Consider the following 18,002-nt stretch of genomic DNA (forward strand, 5'->3'; position numbering starts at 1 on the left):
AAAATCCAGAAATCAAGATGTATCATTTTTTAATGATTTATTTGTGTGATACAGCGGCAAATAAGTATTTGAACACCTGTCCATCAGCTAGAATTCTGATCTTCAAAGACCTGTTAGTCCGCCATACAAGGTGAATTGTCATACACTAAGACGTCATCGTTTGAAATCATGCATGGCACGGAGGGTTCCCCTGCTGAAACCAGCAAATGACAAGTTTGCCAATGACCATTTGGATGACACAGAGGAGTCATGGGAGAAAATTTTGGGGTCAGATGAGACCAAAATTGAACTGTTTGGTCATAATTCCACTAAGTGTGTTTGGACGAAGACAAATGATGAATTACATCCCAAATACACCATCCCTACTGTGAAGCATCGGGTGGTAGCATCATGCTTTGGGGGTGTTTTTTCTGCACATGGAACAGGACCACTGCACTGTATTAAGGAGAAGATGACTGCGGCCATGTATTTTGAGATTTTGGGGAACAACCTCTTTCCCTCAGTCAGACCATTGAAGATGGGTCGTGGCTGGGTCTTTCAACATGACAATGACCCGAAGCACACAGCCAGGAAAACCAAGGAGTGGCTCCGTAAGAAGCATATCAAGGTTTTGGCGTGGCCGAGCCAGTCTCCAGACCAAAACCCAATAGAAAATCTTTGGAGGGAGCTGAAAATTCCTGTTTCTCAGCGACAGCCCAGAAACCTGTCTGATCTAGAGAAGATCTGTGTGGAGGAGTGGGCCAAAATCCCTCCTGCAGTGTGTGTGCAAACCTGGTGAACAACTACAGGAAATGTTTGACCTCTGTAATTGCAAACAAAGGCTAATGTACCAAATACTAACAGGTGTTGAAATACTTATTTGTAGCTGTATCACACAAATAAATCATTTAAAAAAAATCATACATTGTGATTTCTGGATTTTCCTTTTTAGATTAATTTTCTCACAGTGGACATGCACCTACGATGAAAATTTCAGACCCCTCCATGGTTTCCAAGTGGGAGAACTTGCAATATAGCAGGGTGTTCAAATACTTATTTTCTTCACTGTAATTTATTGAGTGTCTAACCTCATGGACTGAGTATTAAAAATAAATTTGTTTCTAAAAACATATTTATAAATTATGTATATAATAATCAATACTTTTCTTTTTATAGGAAAATGTTTATACTCGGTCTTGGATAACATGGAAGTAAATGGACGGAGGGACATTTTATATATTTACATTTCGCAAATAAATGTTTTGGCCTAAAACAGCTTTTGATCTTTGGTTTCATTCTAGAATACAATAGTGTACTTTTTATTTTTGATCTCCAAAGGTTTGAACTTCGAGAGGGTTTAAACGAGAGAAATGTGAGAAGATGTTATTGCCTGTCTGAGAAAACTTTATAAAGCGTGTGGTTAGGGCTTTAATGGCCTTAAAACATATAGAAGAAATGAAGAAAATAAATAAATTTTATTTATATATATATATATATATATATATATATATATATATATATATATATATATATATATATATATATATATATATATATATATATATATATATATATATATATATATATATATAAAATGAAAGAAAAAAAATCCAGTTCCACTCTACGGATTTCACTTGCATGGGTATTTTTTGGAATATAAGCCCCGTTAAATTAGTTAACACTGCATTTATAAAACCACATTCAAAACAGAGTTTGTCCACCCATGACATTATCTTGTAGGGTGGGCAAAGATCCAGAGCAACAGTCTACAACGAGTTCACCACTATTATGCAGAAACACCCATGGGTGCAGCACTCAACACTCATGCTGCCTCCGAGAGTAAAAGTACTTTTATTGTCTTCAGATAGTATTAAGTAGTAGTGGTGTTTCTAATGTAACTGTGAAATTAATCTCTTGTTCTACATCCCATACCAACTGTACGTGATCTATTGATACCGACCCTCGACATCTAAAAAGACAGCCACCAATTGTATAATATTATACAGCAGGATGAGACAGAAGCACGGAGCTGGAGACAATGGCAGAGGATGGGGTAGAAATGTGTATACATATCTCATAAATCCCCCTTAGCAGTACAGTACGTTAAATTAATATTACAAACTATGTCCTCAAAACAGATCCACAATACAACCAACCAAAATACAAAAGACTGGTGTTCTCAATTGACCACGAAGAAGATGTTTGGCAATAGCGTCACCATATCTTCACACACAAACCTGCAGATGTCCAACTTTGCAGTGAGGTGATCTTTTTGGATGCACAATTCCTTCTTATCCTTCAATTGACAGATGACATCTGTCATCTCCACCACAGTATCCTCATAGTCATCCACTTCTAGCTGGTAGCAGATGTACAGTTTACCCACCTGTAAAGAACCATTCAGAAACCCAACTAATGACTTACTGAACATTTCCATTTGAGCCATTTGTATTTTTAAAGATACTGACAAACCTGTGCAAATTTAAGTCTTTTGATCTTTTCAGCGATGTTGTCCTTAACAAGTTCTGAATAAATATTTGCCAGCTCCTCATGGTGGTAGAGGAACTTCTGGACATGGGGGATCAATGATCGCACCATTGCCTGCATTGGTGGACAGGGCCTCCAGCTCTCAGTGAGGGACTCCGTCTTGACACACTGAGAGAGCAGACGGATACCGCAGATCTTCATAAATGCCAATCTGTCCCTCTCATTGAAGGTGGGAATGGCTGGGTCTCCTGGTGCTGTCTTCCCTGGGAATCAGAAATGCGTGAGCATTCAGAACTAGAGAGGAACCTCACCTTAATGAACCCTACTTTAATAGAGATAAGAAGCAAAAGGGTGGCGCCACATGGCTAACTTGCACGCGCCAGGACACATGTAAACACTTTTCTTATCCTGAAGATATTGCCAGTGTTCAGACTTTGTGCTTTGCCAGGGATGAACGACTCTGAACCAATGGAGTCATGTATGTACGTCAGCTACATATTTCATCTGGTGTCGGATATAATTTAAAAATCCATGTAACTCTGACGGTAATACAGAGGGGAAAATGCTGCAAGAAACAGCTAATTTGACTATACTACCTCAGACAACTTGGTTCAAACTTGGTTTGAACTTGGTTCAAACATCAAATACTTCATTCCCAAATGTAGCAGCGTACCAGAAAAGCCAGTATTTTTCCTCGGTGGAGACTTCTTCTCTGCTGGTGGCAAATTGAGGAGGCAGACTTCTTTGCGAAGTTTAAAAACCTTCTCCAGCTCTTTACTGTCAGGTATCATGGGTTTACGTGCCAGGCTCACCCAGCTGTTTTCCTTGGTGGGGAAGACCTTCTTGTCAGACACCATCCCTAAATGCAAGGAATAAGAGCTCAGCTAGTGTTAACGAACACGAGGTTTCATTTTTGCTCTGATGAGCATCATGCCTGTTAAAGAAGTAACAATTTGGAAATCAAAGGCCTCACTGTTTCTCTGTTCTCCTTCAAAACTATCACCAAGCAGAAAAAGAACATTTATTTTTGTATTACATCGGAACGGATGACATTTTGTTACACATTTCTACATTACCTATTGCTGAGAAATATTTTTCATTGGGTCTGAGCGCGTGACTGAGGAAAACCTCGTATTTGAAAAGACTTGACTCACCTTTCAAAGTGGAGCAGTAATTGACATCAAGCATGGACTGAGTCATGGGTTCATGTTCGCCAGACACTTGAATTTTACACTTGTCAGCTGTCAGGCAAGCAGACAAATTATTGTCAAGTAAAATACAGTATACGACATTAGGCCAACTATGAACCAAATTCTATCTTACCAAGCGTAGCGTAGAGCACTGACACGTCCTGGAGGACTTCAGCAGATGGGATGGGAGATGATGAAGCGATGAGTTCCAAAAGACATACGTATTGGTTCATGTTGGGGCTACCATCTGCATTCAGTAGCTAATAAAATATTGATAAGAATACAGTCATAGATTAGATAGATTAGGTGCATGGTTAATGCAATAGGGAGAAGTGGTACAGCAATTGTTTTTTTAATTTAATAAATGTGTTATTGATGCAGTTAAAACAAAAAAAATAACAAAAAAATAAATAAAAAGGAAGCCCCGTAGCTCAGTGGTTAGAGCACTGGTTTGTTAAACCAGGGGTTGTGGGTTCGTGTCCTACTGGGGCATCCACTCCCTGAGAAGGGTTGCGTCAGGAAGGGCATCCGGCGTAAAAATTGTGCCAAACATATATGTACATTCATCTGAGATGACACGCTGTGGCGACCCCTAAAGGGACAAGCCGAAAGAAACTTTTTATCAGTAAGACATTTAAGAAAAGTGTTGAACTAAATAATATTCTATATATAAACCTATTTTCTATCCATCTTTTCCTCATTAGCATTCCAGCTGACTTTGGCCGAGATGCTGAGAACACCCTAGAATGGACGCCAGTCAATCCCAGGGAATTTAAAAAAATATCCTGTCACGCTCTGAGTTTTGGTTAGGATTGTTTGATTTTGTTTCATATTTTCTGTGCCCCATATTGTTCCTAGCTAGGGTGCTCATGTTTTTTTTTGTCCAGCTGTTCTCATTAACCCTTTCTCTACTATGTGTCCTATCGTTCCTCGTTGTCTCATCAATTTGTTTGTATTTAGTTCCTAGGTTTCTTACTGTGCTTGTCGGTTCATTGTCATTGATCAAATGTAATTTGTCCTAGTCCATTTCCATAACCCACCATGTCAATTCGTAGTCTGTATTTTGGTTTCCATGTTTCTTTGTTACATTGATTATGGATTTTTGGACTTTGCCAGGTAAGTGTTTGGATTATTCCATGTAACTTGTTTGCCATTTTTGATTTTGTATATAAATTATTTTTGAAATGTCTTGTCTCCCTGCTTCCCTGCATTTGGATCCTCCACTTCCTTGCCTCAAGCAGCTTGAAAACCTGAACCTGACATATCCCATCATTTTTCATTATCAATGTATGGCAAGTAAAAATGAGGTGATAAGAGCTGCTGCTCCTCCAAATTGAGAGGAGCCAGATGAGGTAGTTTGAGCATTCGATTACAATGCCTGGTGGACGTTTCCACTTCCACACCATTGATTTGTTAATGTTAAATTCTCTCGCTGCTGATCAATTCCCGTGTTCTACTCCGTGAATGATTGCCTTAAGTTTCAACTCTGCGTCGTATGCGTGTCTCTTAATAGGAAACATTTTGGGGTCTTTACACAAACACACAAATGGAAATGAAACCGCATGCTTCGTGCAGTCATATATCCCAGCATGCACCACGCGCTACTTCTTCTACAGGGGAAAATGGAGTCAGCAGTTGCTTACTGCAGTTGTGAGACCTGTTGCGGCTAAACATTGATCCATATGTAAGATGCACTGTCGGCTTTTGAGAAAATTAAAGGCTCTTAGGTGTGCCTTATAGAAAATAGGGTACTGTTAATAGGCAGAAATTGAGAGGAGTTGGCCAATTTTAAGTTAAAATCTCAAAACTAATCAAGTTTCATCTTTATCAATTAATTTGATCATTGATTTGTTGTTAACAACACCTCTACTTTAAACTCTCAAATGATTGCATCCAAAGTCAAAAAGTTTGTATTGGTGACAATTTGGGCTCTGTGATTAATTAATCAATATAGAATCCATTTAAAATACAGATATAGTTTTAAAACTCAAAATATCAAATCCAATTTCCACTAATGGATTGTGGTCAAACTTAGCGGGACCACTGAAATTAGACATTAGACAAACATGTGATCTAAAATTTCAAAGGAATAGAGTAGCGTACTCTGATAAAGAAGTCTTTCATTCCTTCCAGTTCGCTATAGAAAGGAGCCAGGACTTTGGGCTCCTCAATCGGGCTCTCGTGGCCACATATCAGTGATCTGTAGCGCTGGAACATACGAGTGGGGTCACGCCAGCACACGTCCCTCAGGTTGTAGAAGCGTCCTGAACACCAGTCATTACTTCGCTTGCGGAAAGCCAAATTTTGATTAGTGTTTATAGGTGGATCCAAACAATCAATATATTGATGCTGCCAGTAACATACCTGCGGTATTCCAGTAGTATGAATACAGCTGGATTATGATGGAAGAGGTCCTTTAGGCTGTTCTGGGGACAGTTTGTGTGGAGATATGTGTAGATGTTGTGGATGTGCTGAATTGTGGATATGAAATTTGCCCCCTCTGACACATTCTCATTTTCTCCTGTGGGTTTGACACACCACTCCTTCAGATAGGCAATCAGTGCATCCACGGATACGTTTGATTGTATTCCTAAAATTGAAATAAAAAGTGTTAGGATGATGATCCACGACGTTTTGTACTTGTCTGTGAAAATGTTATGAGAGACACCAGTATATCTGTGTCCCAATTTAGGCATAGCACCCTCTGAAGGACATAACCTTCAAAGGATACAGTCTTTAAATTGGGACAGAGCTCATGTTTAAAACAATTCATGACAACAGGTAAGGGCTACGGCTTAAACATAAACAGAGGAATAACTACATTCATTTTCATGACATTCAATTTGGCTAGCAATATTATATATATTTTACAATAATCGTACCATATTTTTTGGACAATAAGTTGCAGTTTTTTTCATACTTCGCCTGGGGATGCATACTCCAGAGCAATTTATTATGTGTGAAATTATTAAATCATTATTATATTCATTCATCCATTTTCTGAGCCGCTTATCCATTATTTTCACACTGACAACCGCAAGACGGCACTCTAGGCCTGTGTTTCTGTACCTGCTACTTCTGTACCTCTGAAAATCTATTTCAACATCAGCAGTAACTTATAAAAACAACTGAGAAGGACTGAACAAAAATGGCATTGAAGAGAAAATCATATTCTGCAGATTACAAGATGAAAGTAGTGAAATATGCAGCAACACTAAGTGTCTGGATGGCTTCTTTAGTGCACGAAAAGCTCTGCTTGTGATGGATAGCATGCAAGCCCATATCATGCCACAGTTAAAAAATAAATGAAACGTTTTCAACACCACACCTGCCTTTATCCCTGGAGGCCTAACCAAAATACTCTAGCCTCTCCTCTCCATGAATCGGAGCTTTAAGGCAGTCTTGCGTAACCTGTAGGAGTAGTGGATGATGGATGGAGCGCACAGCTTCATGGCAACAGGGTGAATGTACCATGCCACTTTCTGGGAAGTCTTTGGATGGATCGGCAAAGTATGGGCTTCAATGACAACCAAAACCACCCTGTCGGGATTCGGAAAGGCTAGAAAAGGCTATTTGTCACTGCAGCTGACGATGAGTCTGACGAATGTGACATAGAAGAGGAAGCTGCGCGTCATCTACCGAGGATGAAAATTTTATTTAATTTATCGATTTGGAATAACACTGATGGTTTGGTAAGCTTCTTAGCATGTTCTTTATGCTGTAGTTGTCTGAATAACTGTTATGTTATGTTAACGTACCAGGCACGTTCTCAATTCGTTATGTGTCATGGCATGTTAGCAATACCGTACACTTATTCAGCCTGTTCTTTATTTTTATTTTAAATTGCATTTCAAGATGAAATATCTGTTCTTACTGTTGGGTTCTAATCAAATATTCTCCCCTCAAAAATGCGACTTTGACTCCAGTGTAACTTTTATGTTTTTTCCGTCTTTATTATCTATTTTTTTTTGCTGGTGCAACTTAAACTCCGGAGCGACTTATCGTACAGAAAATACGGTAATACGAAACTATGGCAAACTATAAAGCCAAACAACCTCTCACAGCCACTTTCACAAATCACAAATCACAAATGAGTGGGGACTGAACTACCCACACCATCAGTGACTATGCAGTATGCAGCATTTTTTTCCATTTTATTTGGCTAAAATAAACGGTTATTCAGATTCAACACAGACTCTTACCAAGGCTTTGGCTGAACTCGCTTGGATCCATGTTCACGTAATAGACATGTGTCCCAAGCAAGTTGGTGATTTCTGGTGCGTTCAGGTAGACTGTGTTTGGACAAAGGTACTTAATCTCTGTCTTTTCGCCTTCTTGTGGGCGGAAGGCTGGCATCCATTTGAGACGACACAGAAAGTGGTAGAAGGAAGACTTTGTAGTTTTGATTGGCCGAGCATCTCTGTCGATTACCTCCGCAGTGAGGTACTGTGAGTAACGATGTCTGGAATGATGGATGAAAATAAGATACTATTTTAAAACCCTGTATCAATTAAATCCAATAATATAATACAACCACATCTACAAAGTGATGTGACAGGTCACATGAAAAAATGACGATTCTGTGATGTTGTTGCTTCGCATTGCTCACCACAGTGGCAGAATTATGCATCTAGATTATTCAACAGCAAGAGGGAATCTTCATGCTTCAATGAAAAATAAGATCATGTACAAGTGACCAGTGTAGTAAATGCAAGTTAGTGCATGTATACTGAGAGGCCCAAGGTTTTCTAAGAACAGAACATAGTTCAGGGGTTAAACTTTGCTTTCCCCGTAAAGTCCAAGTCATTCATTTTCTTTGTCATCTCCTATCTTGCAATACTTAACACTACATTGATGGCTTGCGATATGAGTTTAATGTGTTCTGTGATGACACCGGAACACAAAACACTGATCTCAAATCATCATTCCCTATTAAAGGTTAGGAATGTCCTATCACCATGGTTCCTGTCATATCGTGTTGTATACATTTGTTTACACATTAATGATAAAAGCCCCATTTTAGTTTGCATTCCTTATTTAAATAAAAAAGACTATCCAAGCAACAAAAACTTTCTTCATGTTTTTGAGTGTATGGTGAGAGCTGTAGCTGGCTAGTATAGTGGACTGAATAGGTGTCGTCATGGGGGAAATGAAATATCAGTATTTTGATGTTAATAGCACATCAGCAACATATTGAGTGAAAGAAAAAACTATGAACGCAATGCTTTATTTTTTGGAATGGTGGACGTAGGTAAAATATTGAATGATGAACTCAACTAGTTCATTTTTGGAAGAGTAAACTGAACTTTGAATTAGTTTGTGTGGAAAAAAAACTTTCCCACCACTGACGTTAATTACATATAGAACAGAGTGATTAGATGTTTTGCTCAGTGACGTTACTGTGGCATAGGACCAGTATACTACCATGTGATCTGTAAGTGGATACACTTTGAATCATATAGGTGAAAATCGGGGAAATGCAGAGAGATTAATAACGAGTATAATGCATTGTGTACCCAAACAAAAGACATTTCTTTTACTCTCTTTAATCTTTTAAAATTTAAATCTTACATTTAATTCCCCCCTTACATTGTCATATTTGCCCAGCGCCATTAACCTGCAAAGAATTGCTCTTCAAAATTAAGACAGTAAGAAATGCTTTTGCAAAACTTCTCCTTAAAGAAGAAAAAATATTTTGATAATGTAATATTGTACATATTGAGGTTTTTTTCCCCCCACCATTTCTGTTCAAATTTCCATTGATTAAATTGGTGTAAAATCTCAATAATCGATGCTAACCATTACCATATCAACAGGATTTTTCCTTTTCATGTTAGCATTAATATAACAGGGCATTCTTAAGGCAACATAGCATGGTCGTTTTAATTCAGAATCATCTTAATTGGCCATATATGTAAACAACACACAAAGAATTTGTCTCCAGTAGTTGGCATCACCCTACATGTAACGCACTTTCTTTCATGTTTAGTTTGAAAGTAAACTTTATCTGGGAGTGGCATTCAGGGACTCTTGAGGCCTTTTTTTAATTTAATTAAATTAACTACTGTGAAGAGATGTAAATTGAGCTGACTGCCACTAAAACTAAGCAGTGTTCGCATTTCAAGTTTGCGCTTGTAAGACAAAGCAAAAAAACATGGCCAGATGACAGCTCATATCTTGAAAAACTATTGCTAGGCACAACTGTATTGGCTGGGCGGCTCTATTTGGCCTGCGGCTGTCATTTTAATAGACATGAGATATCAAATAATGAAGACCAAACATGATTAAATACATCACAATGAGATAACCTAATGACAATAGAAGAGAACACTTCTCAGCATGTGGCGTTGGCCACCATAATGGAAGTCATCTCATTCAAGAGGAAACTGAGGGTCATGTCAAATTGGAGTGCCACAACAAAGTGCAAACTTTAGAGTACAATACTGCCGAAGCTAAGGCCCACATTTACACAAACTGCAAGCTACTGTAACTGTATATATTTTGGACCAGACGAAAAGAGCCTGAACAATTCTTTGTGATTGTATCAGTAATCCCCAAATGCCCACGTCTGACAGGTTTACACTACCTATTGGAGCCATTATCTTGTTTAGTCTCAAACTCTACAGTATTGTGAGGGATTACCTCTTTAAAACAGTCAAGTGAATGCATGTGTTTCTCATGGGACAATATTCATTTGACAAGATGTGACACAGGAGGACAAACATGGGTTACCCTGTGTTCCAGTTGGTTGCCAGCAGATTTAGCAAAGCTTTTCTCTGGGCCAGGAGGCAGGGAGCAGACAGCTGGGCAGTGGCCAGGGCATGAAATTCCTCGCATGGGTAGTCGTCGAGCACATAGTCCTCCCCAGGAGTTTGGCGCCACATTGTGCTTTCTATTGACCATGGACTGGAGCTCTATAGGTGTAAAGAATAAAATGAAAATGTATCATAAGAAGTCACATTGAACTATTTTGTTTATTTATAATATCCCATGTGCCGTGTACTTAATCCATAAAGCAACAAAATAAATCCATAAAACAATGAGGTATGGCTGTGGCACAAGCTAAAACAGGCATCTGGAATTACAACCTGCTGAGATATCCTACTTGTCAACCGTTCTTCATGCTCACCCTCCTCAAAACAGCTAGAGATCTCAGGAGTTTTTGTGTGACCCTACCGCTACACTGATTTTTAAAATCAGCCCACTGTGAGCTAAGAAAAACTCTCATCAACACTGTGGGTGGTTAACAGAGTAACTTCAATCCATCTTTTTTTCTATACTGCTTTTCCCATTAGGGTCGTAGGTGATCTACACAAACGACTGCAACTCAAGGCAACTGGCTATCCAGTCATGGGCCTCATCCAAGACTGCGACGAGTGTGCGCATCGACTGGAAGTGGCAAACTGGAGCTTTGGTGTGGCCAACACAACCTGGCATTAAACACTCTAAAGACTGAAGAAATGACTGTGGAGTTCAGGAGGAATCCTTCACCACAGCTGCCCCTTATGCTGTCCAACTGTCTTGTGTTAACTGTCGAGGCCTTAAAATTCTTGGGAATTACAGTTTCACAGAACCTGAAGTGGGAGACAAACATCAACTCCATCCTCAAAAAAGATCAGCAAAAGATGTAATTCTTGCAGCTTCTGAGGAAGCACGGCCTGTCACAAGACAGTTCTACACAGCGGTCATCAAATCAGTGGTGTGTACCTCCATCACAGTCTGGTTTGGAGCCACCACAAAAAAGACAAACTCAGACTACAACTATCAAAACCACTGAACAGCTTGTTGGCACCATGCCAACCACTATCGAGGACTTGCACGCAACGTGAACTAGGACCAGAGCGGAGATGATCCTTTCAGACCCTCCACATCCTGGCCACCAGCTCCTTCCGTCGGGTAGGTGCTACCGATCAATGCAAATCAAAACTAGCAAGCATTCTAGCATTTTTTACCGTCTTGTATTTAAGTCATTAAATTCTTGATCAGCGAACAAACTAGTTTCTGCCTTGCGCCGTTGTTGGGACACACCCTCACATCCTGCTGATCCAATCAGTATGAGTATTAGTAATCGATACTGTAGATTATTGCATGATTTATCATTTTAAAGTGCTCCCTTTGCACAATTGTCATTGCACTGGACTATAACGGTAAACTGTGAATGAGTAAGGGCACTCTGTATAATCTCAATATAATGTGGGGGTATGACGCACGCTTACTGCTCTAAATGCAAGAAGACTCTGCATCTTGCACAACTGTGATTCTTATAAGGAATAGTTCTATTAATTGAATGTCTATTGTTCTTTGTTCTTGTTAGTTAGTTTGTTTTTCTTAGTACTCAACATGACTTCGTACCAGGGCGACACCGACTGCCCAAGACAAATTCCTCGTGTGCTGATTCTGAGCCGGAACCTATTCCAGCTGACTTCTGGCTAAGAGGCGGGTTACACCCTGGCCTGGTTGCCAGTCATTCAAGCATGGAATATTTAATAACCAACCCATCCATCCATCCATCCATCCATCCATCCATCCATCCATCCATCCATCCATCCATCCGTCCATCCATTTTCTTTGCCGCTTATCCTCACAAGGGTTGCGGAGAGTGCTAGAGCCTATCTCAGCTGTCAAGGGGCAGGAGCCAGGGTACACCCTGAACTGGTTGTCAGCCAATCACAGGGCACAACAAGACAAAAAGCCACACTCACAATCACACCTAGGGGAAATTTAGAGTATCCAATTAATGTTGCATGTTTTTGGGATGTGGGATGTGGGATGAAAACAGAGAACCTGGAGAAAACCCACGTAGGCACGGGGAGAACATGCAAACTTCACACAGGGAGGTCCGGGATCGAACCCAGGTCTTCAGAACTGTAAGGCCAACGTTTTACCAGCTGATTCACCGTGCCACCTACTTAATAACCCAAATAGCATATTGTTGGAATATGGGAGGAAGCCCCATTGACGTGGTAAAACTCACAAAACCATTGGGAGATACAATATGCTACTATACCAATATTTTTTTTTGTCAGGCGATAAAACAATTATGTGATTTGTAATAATCAATATATTGGAAGAAGTCCATCTAGGACGCATAACATTTATGTAACTGAAGAAAGTAAAAGGCATGATAAAATAAAGTAAATAAGTGTATAAAAATGAAATTGTTTTGTCGTTAATATAAAGCTGTGTGTGTTCCAATTCATGTGCAAGTCCACCAAGAACACTGGAAAACATCTATATCAATAGTGGATACAGGTGTATCAGTACTGTACTGTGAGGAAACACAATGGGATGAAATGCAAGATTGATATTTATCCACACCAACTCCACTTGTAAAAAAAAAAAGGGGTCCACACAAATACTCTAAAGGGCATGCAAACAAAACAGGTGATGCAATGGCCCATAACTGTAAGGCAGACAGACTGCCTTTATACTGAGTTACAATCAGCATAGTTGCAGATTTAGAACATTATTTGAGAGTAGTAACAAAAAGAAAGAGGTGAAAGTTGAGTGATGCTGTTCTCACCAGTTGTTCGGGTGTGAGAGTCTGCCGCTCTTTTCGGATGATGAGACCATCTCTGACTCCCAGTCTGGTGAAAAGTTGTCTCCATCCTGCCATATCATTGTCTGCCTGCAGGTATTTGGGACTCAGCAGAACCCAGTCATAGCCTGGTTAATGGGTGGCAAGGAAGATAGTAAAAGAAAAATAGTGGAGAATCGCAACATCAAAATATAGTACGTAGAAGCACAACATTTTAATACTCTGAAGCAGAAGTCCCTAGCAGCTGTGTACCAGGCTGCAGAATGGACTGCAAGCCCATGGGTGATGGGCTGCACAGAGAGACTGAACAAACATTATTTTTTCTATCATCAGATTTTTAGATCGTTATTTTCAATACCAGCTGCATTATGCCTGTGCCTCTGTCAAAATACTCATATGGGTCATGCGAAACAAGAAAATCTGAGCCCAAATTCTAGAATAGATGAGTATAAAAACACATTTGTAGAGTTTCGTTATAGGCAGCACGGTGGACAACTGGTTAGCACACCTACCAATTGGTTAGCACATCTGACTCAAAGAGCTCTGAGGACCGGGGTCCAAACCCACCTATATATGGGTTTCCCATGTGGGTGGGTACTCTGATTTACTCCCAAATGACAAAAACATGTGTGGTAGGTTGATTGAAGACTCTAAATTACTCGTAGGTGTGAATGTGAGTGCGAATGGTTATTTCTTTATATGTGCACTGCGAATGGCTGGTGACCAGGTCAGGATGTACCCTGTATTTCGCCCAGAGTTAGCTAGGATAGGCTCCAGCACGCTTGTGACCTTTGTGAGGATAAGAGGTACAGAAAATGGATGGATGGAGCTTCTTTGAAAAAGGGGACCAGGCCAAGTAATGAGATATCTGAAAAAAGCATCCACAATTACATTATTACCCATCTATTTAAAGCGCCATTGACACCAAAAACATGAAATTTAGTATGTTGTTAACCAAAAAAAAAATCAGCCACAATGGCATTATCCGGTTGGTCAGAGCACGTCAGAATGTTACCGTATATTGATTTTTTATTTTTTTTTACTCTCCCACCATGAAAAATCTGTGCACTGTGTGGGGTTGAATTAGAACCTGGAAGTTATGTTTGCAGACAACTTGAGCTGCAGAATCGAGTGTATTTACCTCTTGTAAAGGAGACAAATTAGCGGTGTTGTTCTGCATTTTTGCCAAAATGCCATCTCTTTGTGCTGCTGATTTTGCTTGAATACTCAGGAAGATGGATTCACTCTTCACACATTTCCAAAAGACATGATTCATTGCGAAAAATGGATTGCACAGGTGCAAAAGACAAGAGCTTTGTGGGTTCCAAATGACAGGTAGGTGTGTATATCCATCCATCTATTTTCTTAGTCGCTTATCCTCACAAGGGTTGCGGGGAGTGCTGGAGCCTATCCCATCTGTCAACAGGCAGGAGGCAGGGTACACCCTGAACTGGTTGCCAGCCAATCGCAGGGCACATAGACAATAAGCCGCACTCCCAATCACACCTAGTGGCAATTTAGAGTGTCCAATTAATGTTGCATGTTTTGGGATGTGGGAGGAAACCGGAGTGCCCGGAAAAACCCACGCAGGCACCCGGAGAACATGCAAACTCCACACAGGCGGGTGCGGGATCGAACACAGGACCTCAGAACTGCGAGGCCAATGCTTTCCAGCTGAGACACCGTACCGTGGTAGGTGTGTATAGATCTAGTAAAAAAAAAATAATAGGGGGGGACTAATTTGTCTCACAGTTTCTAGAATATGTTACGTGTGAATTTAGAATAAAGCCCTTTGGTCAAACCAGCAAAATATAACAAAGCAGTTGGATTGCATTCAAGACAATTTAATCACACACGATACAATACAACATAAAAAAACACTAACACAAAATAGAAGTACAAAGATAGTTTAGTAGCGTGTTACACGAGCTAACTAGCCGAACAACATAGAGTCACCATAGTCTGTTAGTGGAAAAGTGATCCGCATATCGTCTAAATATGGCTCGAAACGATATTGTAAAATGGGCCTGATCGCGTCACTCGCTTCTGACATGTTTTCTTCCACAAAAAGAGCTTCAGCCTCAGAAGAGGGGTCAGAAAAATCCCAAAATTGCTCTCGTTCATCTACCATTGCATTCGACACAGCAAGTTTTCAATGCCAGGGCTTCAGTGTGATGTCTGAACATGACATAACAGACAAATATGTCCGTCACTGCAATGCACATTGTGTCGAGTCAGACTTACGCAACTTTGAGCTTTTATAAAATGCTTCCAGCTCACTTTTTGGTACTATCATCAAAGTGATTCATTTTATTTGGAGTTTTGATAACAATACCTATTTTAAAATGCATTTTTTGTGTCAGTGGCACCTTAAGGTACAGATTTATTGCTAGTAAACTTGCATGCACCAAAACCTGCCATGTGTAAAACAGTCACAAAGGTGACACAATGCAAATAATGAGGCAGTGAAGCCAGCAAAACTTCACAACCCCCAAGGTGGAACCAGCTCACTGAAGAGAAACAAGAGCAGAGCTCCCACGACTCATCAACTACAGTCAGTCTAATGGTGACTAATGTATTTAATCATGGCTTTACAGGGACCACTGCCCTAAAGAGTGTAACAATAGGGTGTGAAAAGCAACTTGCAATTCTTGATACTTGTCACAGAAGTGTCATTAATTTAAAAAAAAATGTTTTAAATTGTGTAGGGATAAAAGCATGTTTCATTTAAGACTCAAAAGTGTTATGGTCTTTATTTTTTTACATTAACTTGCAAGTCTTAGAACATTTGCTCTCGACGTAATAAAGTCTTGGAGACATGTTGAGCTTGGAAACGAATAATTCAGTTTCCATTATTTCAATGAGAGATTCTCTGAAATGACGAATGTCCTGGAATGCACTGGTTTGACCTCAGAGGTACCACTATAGTTATTCTAAAATTAGAATCATCTTGCAATAAAGCTATATGCAGAGTGAGTCTGAGAGTGTACCAGGCAATGTCTTTGTTAGGTCCATGTTGCCATATGGTTCAGAGAAGTGAACCCTGCTCTGCCCTGGACACAGCAGACCCCTGTTGGTGAGGACTGGTACGTTAAGGTCTGCATACTCCTGGGTTGAGGTGCAGTGCTGCTTTATAAAAACGAGGTAACTCACGACCACTGCCTCTGGCTTTGACTAGGGGGAAAAGAAGTGCCATTCAAGGAAAAAGACGAGAGACTGATATAATATAGGCTTGGTTGAAAAAAAAAAACAAAACAGACATACAGAGGTACCTCTATTTACGAAATTAATCCGTTCCCAAAGTCGTTTCATACCATGATTTTTTTGTAAGTAGAAGCGCTTTTTACATATAAATAGCCTAATTGGTTCCAAGACTCATGACCACCCCCCACCTCGCCAAAACTAAGCATACAATTTACATCATGTAAAGAATTATAAAAACTACGCTCATTTAAATTTGGCATTGGGCGACAATACGAAAAGAAGGGTGAGTGACAAGCAAAAGGCATCATGGGAGACTGAGGAGGAGGCAAACGTTTGCCAGCTGAAAGAAACCATATGTACGACTGTACGCACGCACACCACTTAATTGAACTGAGGTTTCTTGGGGTCCATGGCAAATGACGATGAATAAACTTGAAAAAAATCAAACAAAAAACTCCAGAAAAGTTGTAATTCATCAATGTGTGCTAGCATGTGACAGCGGTAGCGTGATTCGGTGACAGTCGAGTGTCCAAGGGGAACAAAAAGCCTCATGGGTAAAGATTGACATCCCTCCTTGCAAATGGGATGCCAAGAAGATGCTACAGCAATAACCAATGGGAGAGCAGCTCTATCTTGCCACACAAACCAAGATACAGGATGTTTACGTTCGGTGGAATTTGGGGGCTGCATATCCAGTGCCAATTTTTTCCCTTTTGTATCCTGAATTTTCCTTCGTAACTGGAAACAATATTTTTCCCGAGGAGGCGTTTCATAACCTGAATTTTTCATGACTAGAGACTTTCATAACAAGAGGTACCACTGTATCTATTCCAAACAGAAAATCATCATGTGCTTTTGTCACAACTCAAAGCTGCAGTTGATTCAGCGTATAATATATGTACCTTCCATTTCTCATTTTTTAACACAGGGTAAATATGCTGCTCCAGCAGCTCTTGTGGCTCAAGTTGATGAACTCCCAGTCTTCTCAGCAGCTCCCGCACCTGCTGATTTTCTAAAGGTTCCACACAGCTCAGCAGAGATGGGTGAACAACGTTTACATCCTCATACAATAAGGACAAATGTCCTGTGGGTGGAAAAAAAAGAACAAGATTGTTCAAGTGCTTAATTATCCAAACATTGAAGGATAGGCACTCCACAAGATTAAAAATATTTTTAAAATTGCATACTTATTTAGATAATACTGAATCTTGCCATGCACAGCCTTCTGGTGGATTGTTCGAGGCAAATTTGACTGCATGGTCGATTATTCATGTACTGGAAATCTTGAACAATTATTCCACAATGTGTCCTGCAACAGTGCTGCGTTACACTGTTACTGCCGTTGTAGTCACACAGATAATTGGAGATAGGTCAGTATGGAACTTAAGGCAACATTATGTAGAAATGTAACATTAAAATGACGCAAAAAAACATGGCTAATGGAATGGAAAAACAACTTTTTATTCTGGTGACTTTTTTTAATGGTCCATTATAATATTCAGCATCACTGTTTATGCTGTGTTTGTGTAAAAACCGGGATGGGGGTAGATCATATCCGATCAAATCAAATCCAACGGTAATTACAGAACGCTTTAAGAACATTA

General features: G+C 39.9%; 1 protein-coding gene and 1 non-coding gene across 10 annotated transcripts in view; one reads left to right on the top strand and one right to left on the bottom strand.

Moving 5' to 3' along the window:
• Window positions 1-18,002, bottom strand: part of wu:fj29h11 (uncharacterized) — an 82,621-nt gene that overhangs the window by 5,189 nt on the left and 59,430 nt on the right. For all 9 annotated transcript variants that reach the window (XM_061809763.1, XM_061809762.1, XM_061809760.1 and 6 more), the window contains 12 exons: window positions 17,301-17,482; window positions 16,185-16,368; window positions 13,180-13,322; window positions 10,389-10,570; window positions 7,859-8,118; window positions 6,021-6,246; window positions 5,760-5,937; window positions 3,790-3,916; window positions 3,621-3,707; window positions 3,140-3,325; window positions 2,452-2,729; window positions 2,217-2,365 (listed from right to left, as the gene is read on the bottom strand). In XM_061809763.1, the coding sequence (XP_061665747.1) occupies window positions 2,217-2,365; window positions 2,452-2,729; window positions 3,140-3,325; window positions 3,621-3,707; window positions 3,790-3,916; window positions 5,760-5,937; window positions 6,021-6,246; window positions 7,859-8,118; window positions 10,389-10,570; window positions 13,180-13,322; window positions 16,185-16,368; window positions 17,301-17,482 (2,182 nt within the window). The remainder of the gene's footprint in view (window positions 1-2,216; window positions 2,366-2,451; window positions 2,730-3,139; window positions 3,326-3,620; window positions 3,708-3,789; window positions 3,917-5,759; window positions 5,938-6,020; window positions 6,247-7,858; window positions 8,119-10,388; window positions 10,571-13,179; window positions 13,323-16,184; window positions 16,369-17,300; window positions 17,483-18,002) is intronic.
• Window positions 4,077-4,149, top strand: trnan-guu (transfer RNA asparagine (anticodon GUU)). The gene has a single exon. It is a non-coding gene; the product is annotated as a tRNA-Asn (tRNA).

This window comes from Syngnathoides biaculeatus, chromosome 22 (assembly GCF_019802595.1).
Source record: "Syngnathoides biaculeatus isolate LvHL_M chromosome 22, ASM1980259v1, whole genome shotgun sequence".
NCBI lineage: Eukaryota > Metazoa > Chordata > Actinopteri > Syngnathiformes > Syngnathidae > Syngnathoides > Syngnathoides biaculeatus.